This window comes from Prinia subflava, chromosome 4 (genome assembly GCF_021018805.1).
Source record: "Prinia subflava isolate CZ2003 ecotype Zambia chromosome 4, Cam_Psub_1.2, whole genome shotgun sequence".
NCBI lineage: Eukaryota > Metazoa > Chordata > Aves > Passeriformes > Cisticolidae > Prinia > Prinia subflava.
This window is the reverse complement of record NC_086250.1, coordinates 1,182,494-1,208,544: the sequence shown is the minus strand read 5'-3', so window position 1 is coordinate 1,208,544 and position 26,051 is coordinate 1,182,494. Positions and strand designations below refer to the sequence as shown.

At 41.3% G+C, this 26,051-nt stretch overlaps 1 protein-coding gene across 2 annotated transcripts in view; it reads left to right on the top strand.

The window, feature by feature from the left end:
- DCP1B (decapping mRNA 1B) overlaps nt 1-23,182 on the top strand; it is a 38,633-nt gene extending 15,451 nt beyond the window's left edge. For both annotated transcript variants that reach the window (XM_063395105.1, XM_063395106.1), the window contains 6 exons: nt 6,401-6,467; nt 8,231-8,366; nt 12,569-12,697; nt 13,398-14,213; nt 20,375-20,623; nt 22,303-23,182. In XM_063395105.1, coding sequence (XP_063251175.1) covers nt 6,401-6,467; nt 8,231-8,366; nt 12,569-12,697; nt 13,398-14,213; nt 20,375-20,623; nt 22,303-22,383 — 1,478 coding nt within the window. In that variant the 3' untranslated portion in view covers nt 22,384-23,182. The remainder of the gene's footprint in view (nt 1-6,400; nt 6,468-8,230; nt 8,367-12,568; nt 12,698-13,397; nt 14,214-20,374; nt 20,624-22,302) is intronic.
- The last annotated feature ends 2,869 nt before the right edge of the window (nt 23,183-26,051 follow it).

Here is a 26,051-nt window from a genome sequence, read left to right as displayed (position 1 = left end):
GAAAGTCAGCAGAGACTACAGAGCACAGGTAAGCTAAAAAAAATAATCATTTCAGGTGTTGAGGAGCTGCTTTTGTTTTCCAGTAAGCCTTTCTGTGATGGATCTTTATTTCCCAGGAACCCTGCTTGTGTTGGCTGAGGATATTTGGATGTAGTTTTGAGCTTATGGAGCGCTCGTCTGACGGGGACATTCTGGAATTCCATTGTGAAATAGTAACGGGAACCATTTGTTATTTAAGAGAGCCTATTTATAAGAAAAACTATTCATTAAGAACAACTTCTTATTTAAGAAATTGGTAGCCTGGCATCTTCAGCCTTCCTGCCTTAATTTCAGTGTCACGCGCCGTCGTGATTTAAAGATTATTTGGAACTGGTGATGCAATGGCAGGAGGTGTGACTGGAAACCCAGTGGTGTGGGGGAAAAAGATGAATTCTCTGAGCCAGATGGATCATAACAGAGATCCTATTCCTGTGTCATGGCTAAAAATTTCTTGTAGCATCAACAGAAGGCATATTTAAGGGAAATCTTGCAAATACAGTTTGCATTTGGGCTCTTTTCCAAAAAAAGTAAAGAACCTGCTGATGGACTCTGCATCCGCTGAGCTTTATGGAAGTAAGTGGATCAATGGGCTTTACATTTTCCTGCAGTCCTAACAGAAATTCAGCTTTGAGGCTGAATTTAAGGGGCTTTCCAGTGACCCTCTTGTTTGACTGCTACACAGTTGATTTTTCTTCACAAAAATTTCTGATAAATTTAGATTAAAAATCTGCCTGAAGTCAGTGTGCCACAGTAGAGCCACAGACATGATTTATTAAACCGTGCACCCTGTCTGTGCTGTCCCTTTTTTTGCCTCATGAAACCAGAAATATTTACTGGCTCTATCTCGAAGTCTGCAAATTGGTTCCCCAACTCTCACCACTGATAGATTTGGAATATTTGGCAGGAATATTTCAGGGCCCCTTCTATTAACAAAAAATTTGTCTTGATTTTTAAGGCATAGTTCCAAGCACAATTAAACAGATGGTGAGGAACTTATTCTTGACTTCAGTGATGTTGCCAATCATTGCCCACTCTCAAACCATTTGCTCTTGGGGGAAGGGGTCTGGAGGGGCTTTTTCATTTTGTTGGGGGTTTTGTTGTTGCATATTTTGTGGTTGTTTTTTTAAATAAAACTGCTTAAACAGTTCCCTCCTCAGATGAATTTTCATTGGTTAAGCTGAAAAAGGACCGTGTGTAATCCTTGCTTTGCATTGACATGTCTCTGAGTAGGATTCTTTTTCCTTTAACAACTGATTTTGTCGGGTTTGGGGGTTTTTTTGTAGCTTGTTTGTTCATACATAATATTTTAAATGTTTGAGATAATGGAAATACCAAGTCTTCCTTTTCCCTGTCTTTGTTAACAGTTCTCCAGATAAGTGAATCAGGAGCTTTATCAACCTTTAAATGAAAGAACAGATGTCTGATAATTTAATGGTTATGGCCTTTTCAGAGCTTTTTAGGAATTTAGGTTAAGCTCATATCAAAATACACATTTTTGTTGTTTGAAAAACTCTTACCTTGCTTCCATTTATTGACATTTTTATGCCTGATAAATCATTAAAATTTTGACTTCTCTTTAAAAACTTCCAGAAATACCACAATATAGCCAGAGAGGAATTTCCATTATTTACAAATACATTTACCTAATACTTATTTTGTATTGTGCAGCTTTGCACAGTTGAGAAGCAAGAGGCCTAAAAATTCCAGTCCTGTTGATGAGCCACATTTCTATCAATATGGTATAACAGGATACAATTGAATTTTTTTTCTAGTGTTTTGGGTTTAACTATCTAAATAGCAAAATTTTGTATTAGAAAGAACTTAAAGCCTGCTTAGAGCTAAAAGAACTTTGAGACACCTAAACCAGGAAATACCAAAGCTAAGGTTGGTTGTGCAATGTCTCTGTTTCTGGAATTTTATATTGTGTGGTTGTCTTCTTTTGCAATAAGGACTTTGTTTCAGTTGTCAAACAGTCGGAGTGGTGTTCACATCCAGAGGCATCCACATCAGGATTCTGTTTTATTTTATTATTACTCATGCATGGCTCACCTGCTTTGTTATATCAGCGCTGGAGTTCTGCACCAGAGTCAGAATTATTGAGTTTTCCTGTTGTTTTATCCAATAATCATCACTATAAAAGCTGATAACTCATGAACAAACAGAACTGTTTTCCTTTGCTCACATTAGAAATATTATTCTTCCCGTTTCACAAACTGGGATCCTGGGCAGAACGGTTACAATCAGAGACCAATTAAATATGGAGTCTTTGGCCCTAATTACTCAAGCCAATTTTTTCCAGTGTATTTGTGATTCATAAGTTCAAAACCACTCCTTACAGGCTTGGATGGGGACGATTGGTGATTTTGCAGGCCACGTGCTCAGATCTTGCACCCCGGTCTAGGATGTGGGAAATGAAGCCCACAGGGCCAGTGCAGCCCCTTCAGTGACATCTCACAGCTTGTGCATCCTTGCATCCTCTCTGGGATGAATTCAGCTTTCCAGGATACTGTGCAGCTCTCTGTGCTGCAGGGGGTTTATATTTTCTCCTTGTTGCAGCCCTAAACATAGCAACGTAAAGGTATCTGCCTGCCCTGCAAGACATGGGTACAGAAACTTCTTTTTAATATAGCCAAGAGTGGATCTACGTGTTCAGGAGCAAGAGTCTAGACTACACACAGAGAAATACCTTAAGAAGCATGAAATCAAGAATAAAACACAAAAATTTAAGAACTGGGTTTTTTATTCATTTATTTTTAATACCAGCCAGTATAAAACAGTTCCTAGGTACAGGGGAATCTCTAGTCAGTAGTTATTTCTGTCTCCATGTTTACCAAGCTTAAAGACTTTATGCAGTCTGTGGAGGAATAGCTTAAAAATCACATGTTGCAGGTACACTGAAACAAGAGCTTTCATAATGGAAATGTCTATTCAGAAGACAAAAATATAATCGCTGGAATAATGAAGGGGAAAAAAATAATCCTAGAAAATGCCTTTCTTTTTAATAGAATACGTAACACAAATGATTGAAGTTGATAAGAAATTCTGTATTATCATAATAACTAAATGAATGTTTCAAATATTGAGAGGTTAGGAATTGTTATCTATAATTCTAGGAGATAGCAGCTGTCAGCTTCTGCTTATAAATAGTATCAAGTGTTCTAGTGTTTGTGAGGACAGGAGGAATCTGTAGCCAAAAAATGAAAATTGTGAGGCGGAAGCTTTCGAATTGGCTCTGAAGTCGTGATTTAAAACTTAAATAGGGTCCTTCCTGAATTTCAGTCACTGAGCTATTAAAGGAGCTCCACAGATTTGGGTAAAAGTTTTCAGTTTTGATTTATGAGTAGTCTGCCTTTTAGAAATTCTAGAAATTCTAAAGACTGATACCGTTAATAATTAATAATTTCAGTCAGTTTATTTAAGTAATTTATTTCGCTTCCCATTCAATGTTAATTGGATCTTCTTGATTTCATTGCTGCATTATGTCATAGTTTTGTGTAATCTTGTTAACAACATCGTCATTGTGGCACTTTTTTTTCTTCTAATGTCATCAATTCATTACTTGATTTTGATTTTATTGTTTCCTGTTTTTTACAATAATCTCTTCTTATATAACTTTATGGTTGAAGCTGGGCCTAAAATTGCTTTAATATTTCCTCTTCTGTGTGGCAGCAGAAAAATTTGCTTTGTGCCTCTGATGTTTTGTGATTCATTTTTAACATAAAATTACCACTCTACAAATGATACTTAGATCTGGAATTCTATTTTGTCAAACAGTCTGACGGAGTGGGAGGGCAGATAAAAGTAATCTGTTTGTGTTTAATCCTGATAAAACAGGCAGTGTTTTCACGCTGGTAGAAAGCTTGCAGTGAAATTGTGTTTTGTGTCTGCGCTGTGCCATGTTCCCTGACAGGTTGTTATCAGCTTAGGTTCTCATTCTGGCTGTGGGGTTTTACGTGTTTCCACACACACAGGGATTATTTTTCATTTTGTCTTCATCGTTAATCAAGATGGAGGCCATTTACACGTATTTTTACTGCTACTTTTTACACTTTTTTCTCTTAAATACAGATTACAGCAGAATACCTGACTGTAGTGTGCATTTATGCCACGGTTCCTCCCCGTAACTCAGATTTCCAGAAGTTGCTGTGTTCTCACTGGTCCCTCATTCTCACATGAAAGGACCTGGGGTACGTTGTGCTGCCACAAGCTCAGGGATTGTTTCTCAGTGTATTTCTGAAGTGTTCATCTGTTCTGGACAGGTGGGAGCAGTGTGGAAGGGAGAACTGTGGGCCTGTCCACTTGTGAAAGATTTCACCCCTGACTGGGTGAGCTCTAAGCTCAGAGGACGCTGGGCTTTGGTCTTAGCTTGTTTTCAGCTGTGCTTCCTAATTTGGGTTGGAAATCCCATTTAAGCAAGGAGAGGAAATAAATGTGGGTGGGTTTGAAGCTCAGCTGACATCCAGGCTGAAGGTCTCTGGATGTGCAGTATCCTGATTCAAACTGCAGTTCAGGTGGGATGTGTTCTGGGTGGTGCTGGGGTGTGCTTTGGGTTGGTGGCACAGCCCCAGTGGCCTTGTTCTGTGACCCACATGGGTTTGTATTTGTTGCAGTTGTATTTCAGAATATTAGCTGTAGTTCTGTAAAATCTGAAATGGTCATTTATTCTGGTTATCACTTTACTTGTGTTTGTCATTGAGCTGAGGTAAATCAACAGCAGAAGGAAGCCAGTTTGGGTCTTTCAGCTTCTAATGGCCAGAAGCAGTTTGGCATTTCCAAGGGACTGTCAGCTCTCAGATTTATTAATATTCATAAATAATCTGTGACATGTCTGTTCCGTTGGCCAAAGGTGAAGCTGTCCAACCTGTGTTACATAATTGATGATGCCACCAGCTGTGGCAGACACAAAAAAACCTGGAGAAGATGGAGCAGATGCTCAAAATTTCATCAATACTCTTCTCCATTGGAGATTGTTTTAGAAAAAAATGAGAATCTTGATTAAAACAAATTTGGTTTGTCTGGGATTCTCAGTCTGCTTGCTGTTCTGTTGTGTTGAAGAATATGGAGTTACTTGTGATTTGGACAAGTTTTCAAATGTGTTTCATCAGAAGGATGTGGAATTTTGCATAACAGGTCGGTGTTCTGGAACCTTACGAGTTGTTAACACACTTTTCTCCAGGCCCACAGTTTATTATTGAACACCTATTGGAATATGCTAGAATATTAATGTGGATTTGAAATGCATATTTTTATATTTCTGTTTAAAAAACCTGGGGTTACTTGTGCAGTTCAGCTCTTACATTGCACATTTGTAGAACCACTGGTGCATATTATATTACTTGCTTTTTTTAGGTGAATACTAGAAATCATCACGCTTTTCAATAGTCATGAAAAGGACAGTACATATTTTAAAAGTTAACTTTTGTATGTCTGCAGGATGTCTGGTTTGTGGGATATTTTAGACTTTTTGCCAACGTTCTGTGTATTAAACAGTTGGGACCATTTTTAGTTCTACAGAAGACAACACGCAGCTTTAAATTTGGGGGGATGGAGAAAATATTATACTTGTGTCTTGCAAGCAGCTGTACATTCATTTTCTTTCCAAACATTAACAAAGCCAAGGTACACTTCATATGCCACGGGTTTGGCTCTGTGGAATTAAAGCAGTTATTGCTTTTGGACTCTCCTAGTATTAGGAAATCCTGCATCATCAGGGGCAGTGTTGCAATTGTTTTTGAACAGGTGCTCAACCCATTCCAAATGAAATTCACTTTCAAATGAAATGTGGAAGACATGGTGGGAGCTGCCAGTTCTTGGTGAGGTTGAGACAACTCCTGCCTGCAGCAGGGTAGGAGGGAAGGAGGAGGAAACCCAGGATCTCCTGGTGAAATAATGGGCAGAATTACAGCAGATCTCCAGGGAGGCAGAGGTGTGTTAATCCTGCCCCACCAACTTTGATGCTCTGTAAGACAGACCTGAACATTGTTTGAAAACTCCCCAGACTTTCCTACTTCCATTTGCAGCGTGCTGGTAGTGGAGTCAAATGGATACGACAACTGAAATAAAGCACAGAGAAAAAGATTTTAAAGAAAAAACCCTACTGGTTTAGTGTTCTGAAGAAAAGGATCAAACACCTTTGCCTTAATTGAATATTTAAGAGCCTGTAATTTACATGCTTAGAGACATGCCTTTTGATCTTTTTTGATTTTATAGGATCTGAGGTGTCATTTTGTGTTTCTAGACGGAGAAAACACAAGATGGAAATAAATTCTGAAATTGGTTTACAGGTCACATTTAAATATGTGCCAGATAGAATTGCTGTTTGAGAAGATGCTCACAGTTTGTGTTTGATGTGCATTTACAGTGTCCATATATGGGATTTGGTTTTATGATAAGGAAGAATGCCAAAGAATTGCAGAGCTCATGAAAAAGTAAGTGATGGGTAAACAAGACTTCTGTGCCTTTTTATGTATATATTTCTGTACATCAATGCACATTTTATGTTTTTAGGATTATCATACCTCTCTACTTAAAACTTATAAGCTTTGTTGCAAGTGTCAAGCCTGCATTTCATAAAATCATAAATAAGTCACTGTATTGCAGTAATTTTTCCTAATTTGTAGTGCAGCTCTCCAGCTACATCAGCGTGTACCAGTTGATATGATTTATTTCCTGATGACTCAAATCTGTTTTGAAGAATGGTATTCTTTGGGGGTTTAATATATTTTTCAATTTAGGGAGATTTTACTTTTTAATATTGCTACCTTTTATTTTTTTCCTTCTATCAAGTGCAGAATATCGTGAGGGCATATTGTACTAATACAATTTCTGTGGGTTTTGTCCTGTTTGTACATCATGGCTGAATTCCTGCTTCCTCATTTCTTAGCAATATATACAAAATCCACTTTGTTTTCAGCATTTAAAGCAAGGCTTCAATTGGCTTTAAAGTCATTGTTTTCATGCACATAAAAACGTGGTTTTATACATGTTTAGTGCTGCAGTGCAGGCAGAGGTGAAGGTTTCACACAGACCTGTGTTCTCAGCTGTATTTTACCCTGAGAATGTCCTATGGGTAGTGTTTTTCAGCACTGATCTTTTCTTCTCGTGTCCAGGATGGGCAGGGCTCACTCCTCTGCACTGTTTGCAGGACCCTTTCTTGGGTCTGTGTCCTGCAGGTTTTCATGTTGCTTGCAGAGGGAAGGAGCTGAACTCTTACAGATTTTATCAACACATGCAATCCACATTTTTAAAGCTCTAATGTGGAAATGCAGTGAAGGCAGGAACAGGCAGGGACTGGCTGTTCCAGCTGCCTGGGGTATGTAGGGTTAGACACACCAGACAGGATTTGTGATAAAGCCCTGGATGGGAAGGTACTCATCTTTCCTCCATATATCCTTTTTTTGGAGTAATGCCTGTTGCTTTTCATTTTGCAGTGACAAAACAGTGTGAAACACAGCCTGTGACAGTGGTGGGGTTTTGTTCCGTGGGGTTTGTTGGGTTTGCTGTATATCCTACAGCTCTAAAATGAGTCAGCTGTGACCCAAGAAATAATTGATGGGCATGAATTTACAGAAATAAACAATGAACCCTAGGAAACCCAGGTTTTTGACAGCTCATTTTAGTTAACTAGCTCGAGTTTCCGTTGGTGGTGATTAGGTGCTCTCAAACTGGTAATTTACTACAATAAAACCTAGTTTTCAGAGGATTCATGCAAATGTAAACCATGTGTAGTGGTTTATAATAGCAGTATTTCATATAGATAAAAAATACCCTGTTGCTCAGCCAATTGGCTGTGTGTTTTAATTCTCATCATTCTACAACAATAATAAAACAGCTGGGGCAGGAAATTGGTCATTTTGCTAGTATTTAATGCCTGATTTGTGTGTGTTTGCCATCCTCCACCACCAGCAGAACTGAATAACAGTATAAATTCCCTGCTCCTTCTGGGTATAGAAATTGTGACTCAGTTATGGAAATTTTATTCTATGGTCTCGTGTATTCAAGATTGGAGAAAATTAATCTCATGTCAAATTATGATTTTATAGAGATCTTTTAATAGCGATTTTTTTTACTGCACGTTTTAATGTAGATGGGGAAAGACAAATATTTGAGTTTAAATCAAGTATTGTACAGTAATTGTGGTTTTTCTATTGTATTTGTACTCTTTTTCCTCATAAATCCTCCCACCTTTCAGCCTAACTCAGCAGGAGCAATTCAAAGCACAGCAGGGCACAGGAACAGGGGTGTCCCCCATGATCATGAATTCTGCTAATAACAAAGAAGTGGATATCTTACGGATGCTTACCAAGGCCAAAGATGAGTACACCAAGGTGAGACTTGCTCCCACTTTTACATTATAAAAGATTTGATTTGGGGTTTTGCATAGTTCTGCTCAAAGTGATTTTGGGCAGTGTGCTCGCTCATTTTGTGTAGAAGTGGCTGGCAGAAGTTTTGACAGAATTTGCTAAAAATTCAGAAGAAGTTAATGCTGTCAATAGAAAGTTCTGGAAGAAGAATGTGGGTATGATTGATTATTTGCTGAGTGGTAGAGGCTCAGAGCAAATATAAATTTCCTTTCATTCTGGCCCTCAGAGCTCCTGTGCCTATTGAGGAGCACCTTCAAGCTGTGCCCTCTTTCTGGGTGAGGTATTTACCTGGTGATAATTTCTGTGGTTTGCACACAGGACTGGGTCCAGGAGACTTTTGCCAGTGAAGTTACTGCTTTTAATTGTGGTTGTTAGCTCCTTTCAGGCACTAATGGAAGGAAATGAAAAGGTTGAAATGTAGTATGATTTCAGCCCGTGTGCAGCTTTGGTCTTCTGAGGCTTCTAAATAAAGAAGTAACTAATGGACTAATAATGTTCTCTATTATTGAGCAATCAAAAACGTTTTACTTTGGGGAATAAAAATCTAATAATTTTAACTATCCATATATAAGCTGCAAATTGTTACAGAGCCTGCAGGTTCCTGCTGCTGTTTCCTGTATTGCTTATGTGCTGTCATGCCATAATAGAGCTCCTAAGTGTTCCATAAGAGTCTGGAAATGTACATATATCTAAACTCCTTCTCTCCTTAAATTTCGTGTATTTATTTTCTCTGAAATGTAGCTACTAATAAAATCCTCAGCAAGATGAGAGCAAACTATTTGAGCTGGGGTGAAATGGAGCCCTTTTTATTGTGCAGAGCTGCTGTTGAAGCTTGCAGGCTTTGTATTTTCTGTAGTAGAGATTTAATGGATAATAGTGGACAAACACATCCAAAACCCGGTATTTTTCCTGTATTTTGATACTGAATCAGTATCTAATCTTGGCATCAGAGAATATGATTTGGGATGTTCTGAAGTGTTTAAGAGGTTTTCATTAGATAATCTTAAAAATACTGCAAATGGAAAACTGGGAAAATATTGGGCTGTCCTCAGATTCTGTGAAAAGAGGGTGATAAATCTAAAAGATGTTACTTTCCATTTCTGCATTAGCACACAGAAATCAAGACAAAGGAGAGGAAATTCTGTTGTTTAAGTAATAGCTTTTAGGACTCTTTTCCCTTTAGAATGTTTTGCAGATTTGCTTCTTACTTTATCTTTAATCTTTCTGCATTTAAGAGATTGCCAAGGACATAAAAAATAACATGAAAGCTTCCTCCTCATCTAGGACGTGAGTGCTAGGAATTCCTGACCTCTTATGAACAGGATGTGTGTGATTTCTTGTATTGCTAGTGATATAAATTTCAAAAGAGTGTGATAAATAAAGGCAATGACAACCATTTTTCTATTTAATGTCAATATGTTTCAGAGCAGTCCTGCTTTCTGACTGGTTTATGACATCTACTTTCTTGTCAGTGTGTGTTTTATTACTTACAATCTGATGTGCTGAAATTAGTTATGAAATATGTTGTTCTCTTCTTTGAATTCTGTGTTTATTCAGTGAAGAGTGTTTTGAAGTGTTTGAAGCTGTAGAATAAGAGCATCAATTTTCAAAACTTTTAAGGAATTTTGCTCAATTTTGAAGAGTGTAACTAATTTGGAAGGGTATATCTTGTTCCCAAATTATCTTATCTATTTGGAGGTTCCATTACATGCAAAATAAAATACACATCTTCCCCTTCCTATTTGAATTAATGGAGCTTTAAGATGCTAAACCACTGAGCTATTTTGTTAAAATGTACTTCTTACACACTTGCCTTCTCTTGATCTCTGGTAAGAAAGAGCTGGCCTCACTTGTAGCCAGGGAGAAAGCTGAAGAGCTGCAAGGGTACAGAACCAAGCACAAAAAATGGGTTTCTCCTCACCATTGTGCCGTGTCTGGTACTGCAGGACAAGCTGTGGGTTTAACTCTGTGCTGCACAGTTCTTCTCCCAGCATTTGGCATTTTCAGCCTCACAGGTGGAGTAAGAATCTCACAACACAGAGCAGTTGTTTGCTTCCAGTGTCTCTGACTCTACCAAACTTGCCAAAACCCCCTCAGTGATTTGCTGCTCTTTTGGATCCACATGGACCACACGTGTCTAGTTTTGTTCCAGGGTTGCTGAGCCTTTCTTTGGCTTGCTCTTAGAACCTTTGGATTCCTTGGGCATCTTTTGAGCAGCAGAGCTGTGAACAGGACACCTGACCAAGGGCAGACCTGTGCAGCAAGGCACAGTGATGGTCACATGTTGTAGCTGCTGAGGACTCTCAGGCTCTATCACTAAATCATGGTGGCATTTCTTTCATGCTGTTTTTTGCTGTTTGTTGATAATAACAGCTGATATCTTCTTTACCTGTCTACCTGACAGTTGCTTCAAACGCCATGCCAGTGCTCCCAGCTTCCTCACGAGCAAGGCTGTGCTCCCCATCTGCCAGAATGGCTTTACAGGCTGAGCTCCAGCAGTCTCAGAGTCCTCTGAAATCATCACAGGCTTCTTTTCTCTGCCATGTGCTTCTGTGTTTGATAGCAACCTACTGGCCTTGTTACCAAGTCACAGCAATGACACCAAGTCAGGTCAATGTCATTCCTGTGTGTGCTGATGCTCTTTGGCTGAGCAATTTGGTCTAAAATCTGCTCATATAGTGATAATTCTGTGAAGCACTGCTGCTTCACACCTCATTTTTATATGCTTAGTTCTGTGATCCTGCAGGGTATGACAGTGGAATCTAAGGTACTTAAGGTTCCTGAAGAATTCAGCCTATTAAAATACTCTGCAGAAATAAGGGTATTATTTAAATTCTGCAGAACTCACTGGGAAATACTCAATAGGATGTTATCCATGGTGTTAAAGAAAAAGCTTTATGTGCTTTTTGCTCAAGAGGTTATGCTGAAAAATAGAAATGAGAAGATCTGTTGAAGAGAAGGCAGCATCATTTAAATAATTGTTTGGGAGGAAAAAAAAAAAAAGCTATTTAATCTTTAATCTTACTGAAGTGCAGTTTTGGTTCATGTAGAATGTGTCAAATCTGACAAACAACTGGAAGTATTGGGGACCTGCTGAAGCCCCTTAAGGCCCCACGAGAACTCCAGTTCTGGGTTACTGGGCAGCCCTGGAACCAGCATGTCTCTGTTTATTGTTGCAGTAGGTGTGAGAAATGGGTTAAGTGATCAGCTTGGTATATTTGAGAGTGGGGTTAGAATTAATAGAAGAATTAATAGTTAATAGAATTAACTTCTTGTTAAATAATTCTTTTAAAAATCTTTCCAGTTTCTTGGTTTCAACTGTATCAAGTGACAATGACTTCAAAGACCCTGTCTTCTTTTCTACTGACAGTAGCATTCCATGTAGTCCCAATGCTTTTTTAGTTTCATTGACTATATTCTTATATACAGAATCTTATTCATGTTTTCCTTTACCATTTACAATTTCTCTTCTGTGGAGCATTTTTATACAGTTTGTCTCTGAATTAAATTATGCTCTTCTGTCTCTCCACATGACATTTTTTGTCCCTGATCACTTTTAGTTATCTCTGACCATGTTTTTTATAGATATTGTTGACAATAATCATAATTAATAAGAAATCCTAATGATTCTACAAGATGATTAAATCTTTAATTACGTTTCTGTGCATGTATATGCATCCTGCAATTTCCCACCATATGAAGATTTAAGTAAAAAGAGTTTGAGTTATGATTCTACTTTTTGACAAAAGCATTTTAAATGATCTTTATGGGTACATTAATCCTTCCTGGATCTAAACTACCTGTAGCTGCCTGTTGGATGCAGGAAAAACACATCTGTTGCTTGGTTTTTAAGGTGCTTTTACAAAGTATTTTATGTTTTTGAAGTACAGGAAAAGCAGAAGGCCAAAAAGATAACTGAGATTTAAATTAGAGGGAAGCCTCATACTAGGCAAATCTTGGAATCAAGTGTTCAGTTTTACACGTCTTTTGGTTTTAGAAAATTAGATTGCAGTTGCTACAGTTCTTCTAATGGCATAATAGTGCATCATCAGTGCTGTGCAGTCTGTATTTTTGAATACCTGGTTATGTCTGTATTTTACTGGAGTTGGGAACTAGGGGAAAAGATGTTGTCACACATGCTGAGAAATGCCCTTTTTGTGTTGCAGTGTAAGACCTGCTCAGAGCCAAAACAAATAACCAGCTCCTCTGCAATCTACAGCAACCCCAACCTGATCAAGCCCATTCCAGTGAAGCTGAGTGAGAGCCAGCACCAGCGGCTCCCCCAGCAGAGCAAGGTAAAGTCTGTGCTGTTTGCTGGGCAGCAGGAGCTCTGATTTGGGTTGGGAGGTCACTGAGATGCAGCCACTGGAAGGGACAATGGTAAAACACAACTAATCTGGTCTGTAAAAGCTCCCCAGCCCCCCTGTATGATGTGGAAACACATAAACTACATAAACACCATCCTGATGCAACAGAGAAATAAATACTGATCTTTCACATCTCAGCTGCAGTTCTGGTCACAAGCTGATCTCGTCACTTTTTGTAGGTTTTTGTTTGTTTGGGTTTTTTTTCAGGGGAAATAATTTAAATAAGGAAAAGTCTCTTGGTATGTCTTCAAGCCAAATCACAAAAATCCTAAAAATTGAGTTCAGCTGTGACCAGCAGATGCACAAGAAGTGGCTGTACTTCATACACGGGCAGATTTCTGTCTCTTGCTAATATTGTACTGATGGCTGTAAAAGAAGATGCTCTTTCATGTTATTTAAAGCAAAGCCACTGCTATATCTCAGATTCGCTGATGTTCTCCCACATTAGCAGCTTGACAACAGCCTTCTTGCCCTTCCTATGTGACAAAACTATTAAAAACCCCTCGGGGAAAAAAAGAGCATAGCAGTTTTCTCAGCTTTTCATTGAATTCTGCCGGCTAAATCTCATCTCCACTTCCCATAACCTGTGCCTGAGGGAGCTGTTTGCTGTGTCCCGTGTTCCCCGCAGGGTGTGGATGCCGAAGCCCAGCACCTGTCGCTGACGGCGCTGTTTGGCCGGCAGGACCAGGCGGACGCGGCGGAGGCGCTGCCCGGGCAGCAGCGGGAGCGCGGCCCTGCGCGGCCGGGCGCGGTGCGCTCGCTGTCCTACGAGGAGCCCGCCCGGCTGTCCCCGAGCGCGGACAGGCAGCTGTGCCCCGCCATCCAGAAGCTGATGGTGCGGGGCACCGAGCTGCAGCCCCTGGCAGAGTTCCCCGAGAGGAGCCCTCTCTGTGAGAACGGCACCGGGGGAGAGAGCTTGGCTGGGCTCTTCCAGCCCGTGCCCCCGCACGGGGCGCAGGACGCTGCGGGCACTCAGAGCCTGCTGCAGAAACTGCAGAGCCACTCAGGGTCGGGGACACAGCTGGAGCCCAGTGCCACAGGAGCTGCCAGCTCCACGGCTGCCGTGTTCAGCAGGACTGCTGCTCCTGGGGGAGCACCAGCAGCGCCAGTGAGCAGCATCAGCCAGCCCCCTCTGGTGTACTTCAATGGCTCCCTACCAGGCCAGACTTTGGAGCCTCAGACACTTGGGAAAGAACAGTCCAAACTTCCCAGACAACCACTTCCTCTCTCTGGCAATCAAGCAGCCAGTTCCGGGGTGATTTCACCTCAAGAACTGTTGAAAAAGCTCCAGATCGTGCAGCAAGAGCAGCAGCTCCACGTATCCAGCAGACCCACGCTGGCAGCAAAGTTCCCCGTGGTCACCCAGAACACCAACACCCTGAAACCACTGGATCCCTGGACAGAAAAGGCTCCAGGCACGGAAAAACAGAGCGCTCTCTTCCAGGTAAATGGGCAACTTCTTCAGCATAAAACAATACAAATCCAGCAGTCTCTTAAACTTGATGTTTCCTGAGGTTAGTCGTGGCTTCATTGTCCTGCTGCGTGTTGCACGTGGTTCATTTTGCAGGTGATGCTTCCCCAGCATGGAGCAAGTTCTGATTTACCAAGGTGTAAATCCTGGAGGCCACATCTCTGACACATCAGTGATGACCAGAAATACTGCAGTGCTGGGTCATCCCAGAGCCCCTTGGAAAAGTCACCTCGTTTGCTCTTGCCATACCTGGGCTGTTATGTGTAATTGCTTGCTGCTGAATGGAATACTTTGAGTTTAATAATTATTTTTGCAAAATTAGTCATAGCTCTCTCTGTGTAGATGTGCATTCTTTTGTATGCCAGTTGCTACAGATACTTAAAAGGTCCCTTGTTTTCTAACAGCAGCTTTTTGAATTATTTGTACGTTGGCCAGTTAGTTATCTTGTACCACACCTGCTACTTCTAGATATTCACTGGCTATTTTTCTTTATTTGCTGGGTATTATTTTGAAAAAAGGTCTTGTGCCTGCATGACATCAAAAAAAAATCTGGTTTTTTTTGATCCTAGAAGTCAGACTGATGTCTTAAAAAATTCAGGAGATGTTTAGAGACTGTGTCTCTCTCATAAGTCCATTTTTATGTTCTTCAGAAAAGCATCATGTGCAATTACAAAATGTCCCATCCAAAATGACGACTGTTTTTAACAACTTCATTTCCTGTAGGATTTTCTGCACTAGAATGTCTTTACATGTCGTGTCTGGGAATGCATCTAAGGCCTTTTCAGCTCCCTTTCTTGGGGATAGGCTGTGTTGTACTGTTGACTTGTATGGGAGTCTGGAATTACTGATCCCAAGCATTCCCCTTTCCAGTGTAAAGTTACAAAGCTGCTTTTCTGTTGTGACTGTTCCATTCTTGTATTTCTGTTTTATTCTATTTTTCTAATTCTGCCAAACCCTGGTTGAAAGACTACAGGATACTTCAACCTGCTAGAAAGTTCTTCTGTACATGAAGAGGCTGAAAGAGTCATTTAATAATAAAAGAGCCACATCTGTCACTAAGTTTGTGACAGGTCAAGTTTTCTAATTCCATGAGAGAGGTAGGAGGAATATGAATTTGATACAGCAAATAGCCATCATTTTTTTTGTTCTTTTAATTAATGCAGTAGGATTTGAATCGGTATGAAAGAGTTTTTTGGGGATTAGTCATTGAAATTATTCAGGATCAGTTGCTTACAGATGGTAACTCTGACTTTCCAGTGGAGAGCTAAAGAATGAAAGGAGGATCCAAAGTCAAAAAAATGGATTTGTTTTCACTGGGAATGGAACTTGCCTGCTTTAAATGTAAGAAATTGTGTGATTCACTGGTACACGTACTGATAGCATGAGGGAGGACATAATGAAGGTAAAAGTGAAATGAGGCAAGTCCAGGGTATACATTGTAAGTCAGTGTGCATGAATAAAAAATAAGGAAATATGCTGATATATTTTTCAGATGAAAAATCCCTACAGATGCTGCTGTGGCCAATGACTTTAATGTTGTATATATGCAAAAGACTGGTGCCAGCATTAGTTGCAAATGGAAAGGCAACTCCTGAGGTCTGGTCTAATGCAATTGCAACACTTTGGCTGCTTGAGTAGGGGTAGAACAGCAGCTTGTGAGAGAAGAAGAGTCTTCTCTGGAGCAAGGCTCATTCCCTGGGATTATTGCTGCAAGTTTGCCTTAAAATAAGAGCAGCAACTGAGATTCTCAGTCTCCTTTGCAGGGCTGTGAGCAGAGCAAGGAGGCTGAGGCTGTCGAGGAGTGGCTTCACAGGCTGCTACAGCTGGTATCAACACAATATTACATACATTAAATTTGGAGATTTAATGCACAGACTAAAAATGATAATGAATGTGTCACTAATGAGTGTTCAGGACAGCTAAAGCTCTGACTCTGGGAGGAATGGCCTCTTTCACGTGCAGCACATTGCCACAAAAGCAAAAGCAGGGAGGCTGAAATGAAGGAAGGACTCTGTTCTTTGGAAGCCATGAATTAGCCACACAAAACATGCCTGCTTTTGAAAAAGAATCGCAAGATAAAAAATAACGTTTAAAACCAACATTAATCTTTTTATGATATTACCCTTGCAGTAGACCAGAGGCATCAAGTGCTGCCATGCCTGCAGAGTAGATATTTGAGTGAAATTGAATTGGCACAAATGTATCTGCACATGCTCATGCAAAATTGATCAAAGCAGATTCTGACAACGAGTGCAGCAAAAGGTTTGTTCTCTGTAATTATTTGTCTTTTGGTATTGCCTCTGCTACTACACTTCAGCATACAGAAAAACCAAAAGCCTGACAGGAATAGAGAGATGTCTGAGCAGTGTTTGTTGTTGGAAAAATCAGATTGAAGGAACACCCCAAATCCATCGGCAGCACTGAGAAAATGTAAGCAATAGTCCTTTCCACAACTGACACATTACAAGTCCAAGTTAAATTGGCTTCTGCTGCATCTCCATATGGTAGAAGAACTGTGATCTCCCACATGGAAAGGAAGAGACCAGTTACCAAAAAAAATGAGGAAAGAAAAAAAAAGAGAAGAAGGAAAAAAGCAAAAGCTGGAGAATAATACTTGGAAGCATTCAGTGTGGTCTGCAGCCAGCCCTGTTTTGTGAAGTATTCCTTATGCAGACAGTGAGTAATGTGTGCTTAAGATACAATTAAAAAGCATTAATCTGCAGTGGGCTTTTAGGGATATGTGTAGTGCTAGGCATGTGTTATCCTGATTATAGATACATGCATGCTTAAGTGTTTATGTTAATCAGAATTATGGTTTTAAAAGTGCTTACAATAACCCAGACACAAATTTATCATTTCTTCAGAAGGCTGCATATCTTGCAGCTCATTTTTTGCAGTTCTTGGAGCATTTTTCCATCAAGAATGTATTTTGAACATAATGTTACCTCTTCTGAATATGTGCATGAAACCCAGTGTCTGCTGTGGTGTGAGCATCACAGCCCTCCTCTGTTGTCCTGGCTGCAGTTTCAGCATACAATTGTATAATGCAAATAGGTACATTAAACTTGTTTCAGAAAGTAATTTCAGCTTCTGTAGCTAAACATCAATTAAAATAGTCTAAATTAAACTTGAAAGACAAAGCAATGTTAGCATTGTAGCCAGCTTTGTTTTCACTAACTGCCTTTAAATTCCTGAACCATTCTTAGAATTTTGTCCTCAGTTTTTAGCAATGGCTCTGAAATCTGTTCAAGCCCCCAGCCCGCACTGGGTGCTGCTGTTGCAGAGGAGCATTGATCCCCCTGGGATTCTGTTCCCAGGAGGCAGCAGAAGGTGCCAGTTTGCCTGGCAGGGCACTCCTTGGTGGTGTTACATGAATTTGGCAGCTGTGGTGTCCTCCAGCTGCCAACAGCCACACCAGGCTGAAATCCCTGGGCTTCAGGGAAAGGCTGGTAGATACTGCAGCAGCTATTCTGCACATTTTTCTTGTTCCATTGCTGCACAGCTGATGGCAGACTCCTACTCTGTTATTAGTGACTCAGAGATGGAAGTGTTGACCTGACAAGGCTGGAGATAATGGATGAACGAGCAGCTCGGGTTCTGTGGGTAAGAGTGATCAACAGAATTTTGGGAGGGCTGTTATGGCTGGTGAGAAGTTACTGGAAGTTAAAGATTGGTCCAAAGGCTCTCAGTGTCCCTACAGCGCATTTACAGTGCCTTCTGCACAAGCGTGGTGTTACAGGAATTGCACTGGTAATGCCAGATCTGTGTCCCATTTTCTGGTGGGTGTCAGCTGTCCCAGTGACTCAAGGTGAGCTGAGCTGAACCTCCAGTGAAAACCTTGCTTTTTGTTTAAATCAAACCCCACACAATCCAAGGTTTTTAAGTTCAATGGCAGAAGCTTTGAGCTTGAGCTGTCAGCAAAAATACATTTTCCCGTTGAGTACAGACATAAATGCTGTACACTGGAAAAAGACCCACGCTCTGTGTTCTTGTGACAGTATTTGGGTTCTGCAGGACCCTGTCGGTGTTGGCCGTGTCACCAGCAGATGGCAATATTGCTCATTCCATAGAGTTTCCATATGCTTGGCGTGTCCTACCAAACAGACCTTTCTAGCCAGAGAAGACAAAGCATTCTTCATGTGCCTTTTAAACCACATTGTTTGTCAGGAGGAGCTGTGTATTTAAGGGCACAGTTTGTCTCAGGGTTTTTTTTTGTTTGCCTTGGGCAAATGAGAAAAATGTCTTTTGATTTTGAAGGCCGTGTTACGTGGGGCTGACAGCCTGCTGTAGATTCAGCTGTGTTAGTGGGACACTTCATCTGCTCCAGCTGCTCCCAACCTTCCCTTTGCAGGAGGATTCTGCCCTTGTAGAGCAGTTTTGTGTATGCATTCTTGAAATCACATTAGGAGGAATCATCTTGTTTACCAAACCCTGCCAATGTTGTGGAGGTGAATTAGAAAGCAGTCGCTGCAGCAGCGTGGGTGAGTAGAGCAGAAGCACTGGGAGGGTGTCTGGGGGTACTTGGTGTTCCACAGGCAGGAGGTCTCTGCAGAGTCTGAAGGTCTCACTCCACAGAGGGATGTCACTTTGCACTCACACTGGTTTTCCTCTAATGAATGTTGTTTTTCAAGCTTAGGTGTGCAAAGCTTCAGTCAGTTTGTAATACTTCTGCTCAGAAGAAGAAAGCTGTAGTCAAGAGTTTTGTAGTACTCTGCACTTGACAAACAGACACAATATTTACTTAACTGGGTAAATATTGGGGGGGAAAATGAGAGATTTTTGCATTAGGTGTATGTTGCATGCTTTCTTTCCTGACCCCTTGTCTTTCTGCTTCCTTAACTTTTCCATAAAACAGCATGAAATATCAGTCCTCTTTTTTCTACTTCTCTTTGTATCGTGTTCTCACAAACATTGTTCAGAAATATCTTGGGTAGAACAGTCATAACTAGGAGAAAGACAAACTACAAAAATGTGGCTGTTCTTTAATGCTAATCCCTGTGGTTTTGCATACCTGGGAGATCAACCTCAGTTCTATTTTCTTAACCTTAATTTTTCTTCAAAATTGAAATGTAATCCAGGACAGAGTGAGGTGATTGAGTGGCCTTTCACCTTAATGTGGTGGCAATAAATCATGCTCCAGTCCAAAAGGGAGGAGCTCTGGTGAGTGTGGATCAATTCCTTTGCATGTTCTTTAAAAAGATTGGATACCTGAATAGCGAGAAGATGGCTGATTAGGATTAAGATTTATTACTGGAATTACCTGGAGAGAGATGTGATGGCTGCAAGCTGAGTGAATTCTTTCTGTTATGTTGTGTATTACACCTGATAATCCTGCATGTTTTAGAGTTCCGAGATTCACTGCAAAATTTGAAGGTGAAAATTATTTGGCAATGTGCAGGTTGGTGTTGTTAGGATGCTGAGGTAACTGCTGCAGCATCAAGGTTGTCTTTGAGGGCCTTTTTGATTTGGTCAAGTGTGTTGGTTGTGAGTCTGTTCAGTTTCTGGCAGTGCCATGAGCTCACTGTGGATCTCTAGCTGAAATCACTGAATCTGTGTCCTTGTAAGTAAAATGAGAAGGTAAAATACACACATATATATATTTAATATATAAATATAAATATTATAAATATATATATAAATTACTATATATACACTATAGATATACTGTATTTATATACTATATGTATATACTATATAAATATATATATTTATGTAGTAATTTGAAAGTTACATTGGAAAATGCTTTCAAGTATTGGGTACAGGGGTTAGTCTTTAAGAGTGGTATTTGCATGTCTCATGTTCTCAAAGATTCAACTTCCTGACTTGCTGTTCCTGTGTGGAAGACTTCACAGCTGCATTCTGTGAGTGCTGAGATTTAATAGCACTGTAACAAAATCTCTTGTTCTAAGAGTTCTAATGAGTTCTAATTTGCCTGTCAGATTTATCACTCTTGAATCCACGTGTGCAATCTCAGGTTGGATGGAAGCCCTTTTAACCTGGGAACAGGTCCTAGGGGTGGTGTCGAGCTGGAGTTTCACCAGCAGCCTGTGCCCGCTGCCATCCCTGCAGCTCTCAGCGCCTCCCCTGCTGCAGAGCCCAGCAGACAGCTCAGAATTCTGCCCGTGTTTTCCCAGGTGATGTCCCCGCAGCGCGTCCCTGCCACCGTGAGCCCCACGCTGCTGATGTCCCCCATGGTGTTCACCCAGCCCACGCCCGCCGCGCCCAAAGGCGCCGAGAGCGGGCGCCTGGCAGTGCCGCCCGCCGAGCCCGGCGCCAGCCCCGCCAGCCTGCTGCTGCCCCTGCCAGCCCCCGAGGCTGCCCTGGCCAGCAGCTCCTCCATCAGCAAGCTGCAGCTGCAGGAAACGCTCCTGCACCTCATCCAGGTACGGGCAGTTCCCCCTGCTCCCCTCAAACCCCATAAAGGGAAATGATTATGGAATGTGTGGTGCAGTTTGGGCTGCTCGTGCCAGGGGTGCACCAGGCTCCCCTTGCACGCTGCTGGCCCAGCTACACTGCCAGTAATGCTTCTGATTCGGGGTTCAGGAGAGGAGATAAATGTGGGGGAAAAGAACAAATGACTGAAAGCTTTGTAAGGTCAGCCTGGGAGCCAGAGACACATCTAGTGTATTTTTAGCTAAGGATAAATAATGGGTGATTATCCTAGCTGCCAAATATTTCAGAGATGTGTGTATGCAGTAAGAGGAATTCAGATGGGAGATTAAAATTGCAGGATGAGTGTGAGCATGTTTAAAATATGGGCTAGATAACATGAATGTATGTTAATTCAGTTTCGCATTTGAACTAGAGGATTACACTGAATAAAATTCCCTTTGCTGCAGTTTTTCAGGTTTAATTGTGACAAAGCATTAACAATGTTATGTATGAGATGATTGTTTACTGCTCTGGCATGATGCATAACTATGAATTTATTTTCCTTGACTTGCTGTGTGAGTAGTATCTGAAGAGCAGAAGTTGAGGAGAGACTACATAACTAAAGACCTGGCTGCAGAACACAAGGAGCAGAGAAACACATCCAGTTTGTAGGTCAAAATTAGGTGCCTGTATGGCTTTGGAATAAAATTAAAAGTCATTGTTGTAAGTTACTTAAAATGTTATTTAAGTTATAAATTCAGAAAAGTAATAGTATCTTTAAGAAGCTGGAGGGCTTTCTCATTTTCCCCTGTATTTTTATTTTGAGATTTAAAAAAAAATCACATTATCTTGTCTTTACATACTTTGAGTGCCTGGATGCTATTAAAGCCATAATGAAGTTAAAGAGGAAACTAATCAAGGAAGATTGGGGTTTACCCTCTGTAACTTTGTACTTGTAAAATACATATTTAACCCTGCTATTCTTGGTGGTAGTTAGGATTAACTGAGTTACCTGGAAATTATTCACAGCCAATTTGTTAGCTGTCAATTTTCCATTCTATAAAACTACAATCTTGGATGTGCCTAATTTTCCTTAAACATTATCTTGATTGTAATTATCCTCATATGTTTATGTCAGCTACTTATAACATTCTTTCTGAATGTGGGCTGACTCATTCTTGCAAAATGTTCTTCAGAAGGAAAAAGTTAAGCATCAAAGCCAAAGGAGCACATCCCTTAGGAGCACTAAGCCTAAAAGAGCTAAACAGGATGCAGGGATGTGCCCAGGGAGGATTTTAGTGTAGGATCACAATCCAAAGGGATTCATTATTCCTTCACACACGCGTGGAATTATCACTGACCTGGCAGAGGACACAACTCAAGGAAGTCCAGAGAGAAACGAGGGCAAAGAAGAGAAATTGCAGGGCTGTAATTTCAGTATTGGCACTGAGTTATTATGAAACAATACTGGACTCAATTAAAAGCACTGTGAGTTTAGAAAACCTTTCTGTGTATTCATTGCTCCTTCCTGAGGTACAGGCATGGGAAATAAAACACATTTTTGGTGAGGGAAAGGGCTTTGCTATTGTTCTCTTTCTTAAAAAAGATACTTGAAAAGTATAAAATGGAATAACCCTGTAATCTGTTTGTTCCAGTTCTCCTGCTAACAGTTACCTGGTTTGTTTTTCAGAATGATGACAACTTCCTAAACATTATTTATGAAGCATATCTCTTCAGCGTGAGGAAGGCGGCGATGAAAAAGTCCATGTGAAAGATCCTCTTGTACATCAATTTCCGTGGCTTCCTGAACTCCAGGAAGGAGAGTTTGACATTTTCAAATGTGATTACGTTTGAAGAAATGAACGGTCTTAGGCATTTTGCATACACTTAGATTTTCCTTGTTGGCAAATACGTGCTGTATGAGAAAACAAGTGAGCAGAAACGGATTGTGCCTTTAGCGAGGGGAGGTCACGGCGCTGAAGAATTGATCCCAGAACATTTTAAGTTATTTTCCTTGCCCTGGTCCGTACCTAGAGGTGGCTTCCCGGCATAAGGACTCAGTTCTCAGGATCCCGTTTCCTTTTTCACTCATTGCCGGGGTGTTTGTCCCTGGAGTTCCCGAGCCGTCCCTGCCACACGGTGGCAATGTTGGATTATTTTTGGAACATGGAAATGCTCTGAAATCTGGGGACGCAGCTTTCGGGAAGGCTGAGCACCGTGCTTAGCTGTCTGCAAGGCGATTTAGAAGTGTCATGACTTCCCTCAAGATTTTTGTAGGAAATTTTTTTTCTATTTTGGCAGGACTATTTTTAGCTAGATGTAGCAATGGGATTCTGCAGGTGTTGGAGGAGTTGGAGGGGTGGGGTTTGTGAATGTACCTGCTGTCACAGAGCTCTGGGCTGACACTGGACTCATGTTTCTATTATGCCAGGTCCAATCTGCATAATTATAACCAATGTGAAAATTTGTTAAGGGAAATGCTCTCTGTTGTATTTTTTTTAAGCGTGTTCCTGGAGCACAGTGATTTCATTGATGCATTTGTAAAGAAAATAAAAAATGGATAATCCCTACTCTGTGCTGGTTTCATTTTATTGCACCATGGGCTATATATTTAGTTTGTATGACTCTAAAATGTCTTTACACTTGGCAGAAGACACATGAGGCTTTAAATCTTCCAGAATAAATGATTGAAGGCAATTTTCTATCTATTTTTATTAGCATAAGTGCCAGTTTAGTACAGTTGAGGACTGCCAGTTGTTGCTGAGGAGGATTTCCTCTGTGGGTGCAGAGAACCCAAGCTGTAATCCCTGCAGGATGATCCAGTCCTCTGCTGTGGGAATTGGTGTAGGCACCACTCCGAGCCAGTTTGGCTGCAGCTTCCCATTAGTGGAATTGTAATGACTCAAACAGTTCCCCTGGCCCGTGCAAGGGCAGGGGGAATTTGCTCCCATTTCTTGGGAGAGGCTCTAAATACATACAAAAAAAAACCAAGTCAAGAGCTGCTTTCTTTATTCACAGAAGCAAATAAACCCAAGAAACTGCTGGAGTTTCCCTACAGTAACTGGCAGACAGCAAGTCACACTCTGGTTACTTCATGATTCTTGCAGATTCAGTGAAATCAATGTGTTGAGCAGATAACCAGGAAAAGCAGACTTTAAAGACAGCAAATTCTTATCCTGTAGCCTTCATAATTTATGCAGCCCTTATAATTGATGGGATTCTATTGCGTTAATTGGTATTATTTCAGAATGAACTGGTGTGGAAGAAACTGCAATCTACAGCACAGAGTTTGAAACTAAATACATGCATAATGGGTGTCTGATGTTGGATTATCTGAGAGTGCAATTTAAAGATGATGGGGACATCAGTTTTAGTTGAGACCTCATTTGACATGCAGAACTTCTGTAACTGGTGGGCAAAAATAATCCTTAAGCATCTCAAGCTGTCTTGGTCAGAGATTTTCTAGCTACAGGGCAAGTGTTTTATTTACAAAAAAGCAAGTGGAAGTTTTAAAAACATTCTTATTTATTACTCGTCAGAGCAATTTACAGAAATTAAAGGCATATTTTTTACAACATCTGTTAACTCTTGGTGCTTATGAAAACTAGTTTGTGTACTTCTTGTGATACTGCTCATTTTGAGTTGTGGTTTGTTTTTTTTTATTTTTTTCTTCCAGTAGAATTAAATAACCTGTACATTTGGGACCAGCAAGAATTCCAGAACAGTTGCAGCAATGCTTTATGCATTAATCCCATTCTCAGCCTTGAGCTGATATTAGTTTTCAGTGTAGTTCTGCTTAACCACTGTCCACTTGCTTAAAAATATCCACACCTACTGAACAAGAGGGAGAAGACAAAAGTTAAAACTCAGTGAAACATTGAAGCATCATTTCTGTCCATGTCTACCATGGAAATCCACAATGCTCAGTGAAGGCATCCAAATATTTTCTCACAGAAAATTCCACTCCTTAATTCGATTTTTTATTCATCAGCTCTCTGTTGCTTCTGCTTGTTGTAGCTGCAGTGGGGATAATTAAAATGGTGCAGCAAAATAAAATTTTCCAGGAGCAGGATGCAGCTGAAGAGGCAGCAGGGATGCTCCACCTCCTCTGCCAGCCTGTTTAGAACGGGTTCAGTTTTGAACTTCAGTCATAAAAGCCGTGGGTAACAGAGATACCAGTGTCCCTTCAGGACAGTAAAATCATAGTTCAATATTTTAGCAAACTTGGAAGTCTTTGCTGAGGGAAAGGCAAAATTAAAAGACATTTTTCAGTAAGCATTGGAGGCTCCAATGAAAAAAAAAATGTTCTAAGAAGGCAGCTTTACCCAGAGGGGTCCATGAAACCTAGAGAAAGGCAAAATTCCACTCCTGGAGATGAATAATGCACTAAAAATTTAATCCTCAGCCAGCCTACAGTAAACTTTGCTGCTAATTCTGATGACTTTTAAGAGACTCTTACAAGTCCTTGCCTTTTCCAAACTCCTGTGAATATCTCTTAACAAGCTTGCTCTGGCCTTTAGATGTAAATGTGTGCACAGCTCAGTGGGGAATTCTGGAGCAGGGAGCTTGGCACACACAGGCTGCAAGTGGAAATTGGGTTCTGCAAGACACTGAGCAAACAAAGGTTGTGGCTTTAGAGACACTTTGAGCTGGCTCTGCTGCTGAAGAGGAAGAACATCCCAGCCACCCACTCCTGGCTGCTCATCCCTGCTCCCACACCAGCCTTTTCTGCCTTTCCCCTTGTTTTTCTCCTTTTTTTTTAATTTGAAGATAGTGAAATGCTTTGCAGCAGAATTAACTCAGCGTGCTGTGGTTGGGTTTGGTGCGGGGCTCAGAGGGGAGCAGTGCAGGGATGGGGAGAGCACAGGGGCAGGAGCTGCAGCTCTGCCCTGGGTGCTCTGAGGTGCTGGGGGGACTGGCACCCAAAGGCTCTGCCCATGGGAGACTGGCACCCAAAGGCTCTGCCCATGGGAGACTGGCACCCAAAGGCTCTGCCCATGGAGAGACTGGCACCCAAAGGCTCTGCCCATGGGCAGACTGGCACCCAAAGGCCCTGCCCATGGCAGACTGGCACCCAAAGGCCCTGCCCATGGAGAGACTGGCACCCAAAGGCCCTGCCCATGGGCAGACTGGCACCCAAAGGCTCTGCCCATGGGAGACTGGCACCCAAAGGCTCTGCCCATGGGGAGACTGGCACCCAAAGGCTCTGCCCATGGAGAGACTGGCACCCAAAGGCTCTGCCCATGGGAGACTGGCACCCAAAGGCTCTGCCCATGGAGAGACTGACACCCAAAGGCTCTGCCCATGGGAGACTGGCACCCAAAGGCTCTGCCCATGAGCAGACTGGCACCCAAAGGCTCTGCCCATGGGCAGACTGGCACCCAAAGGCCCTGCCCATGGGGAGACTGACACCCAAAGGCTCTGCCCATGGGGAGACTG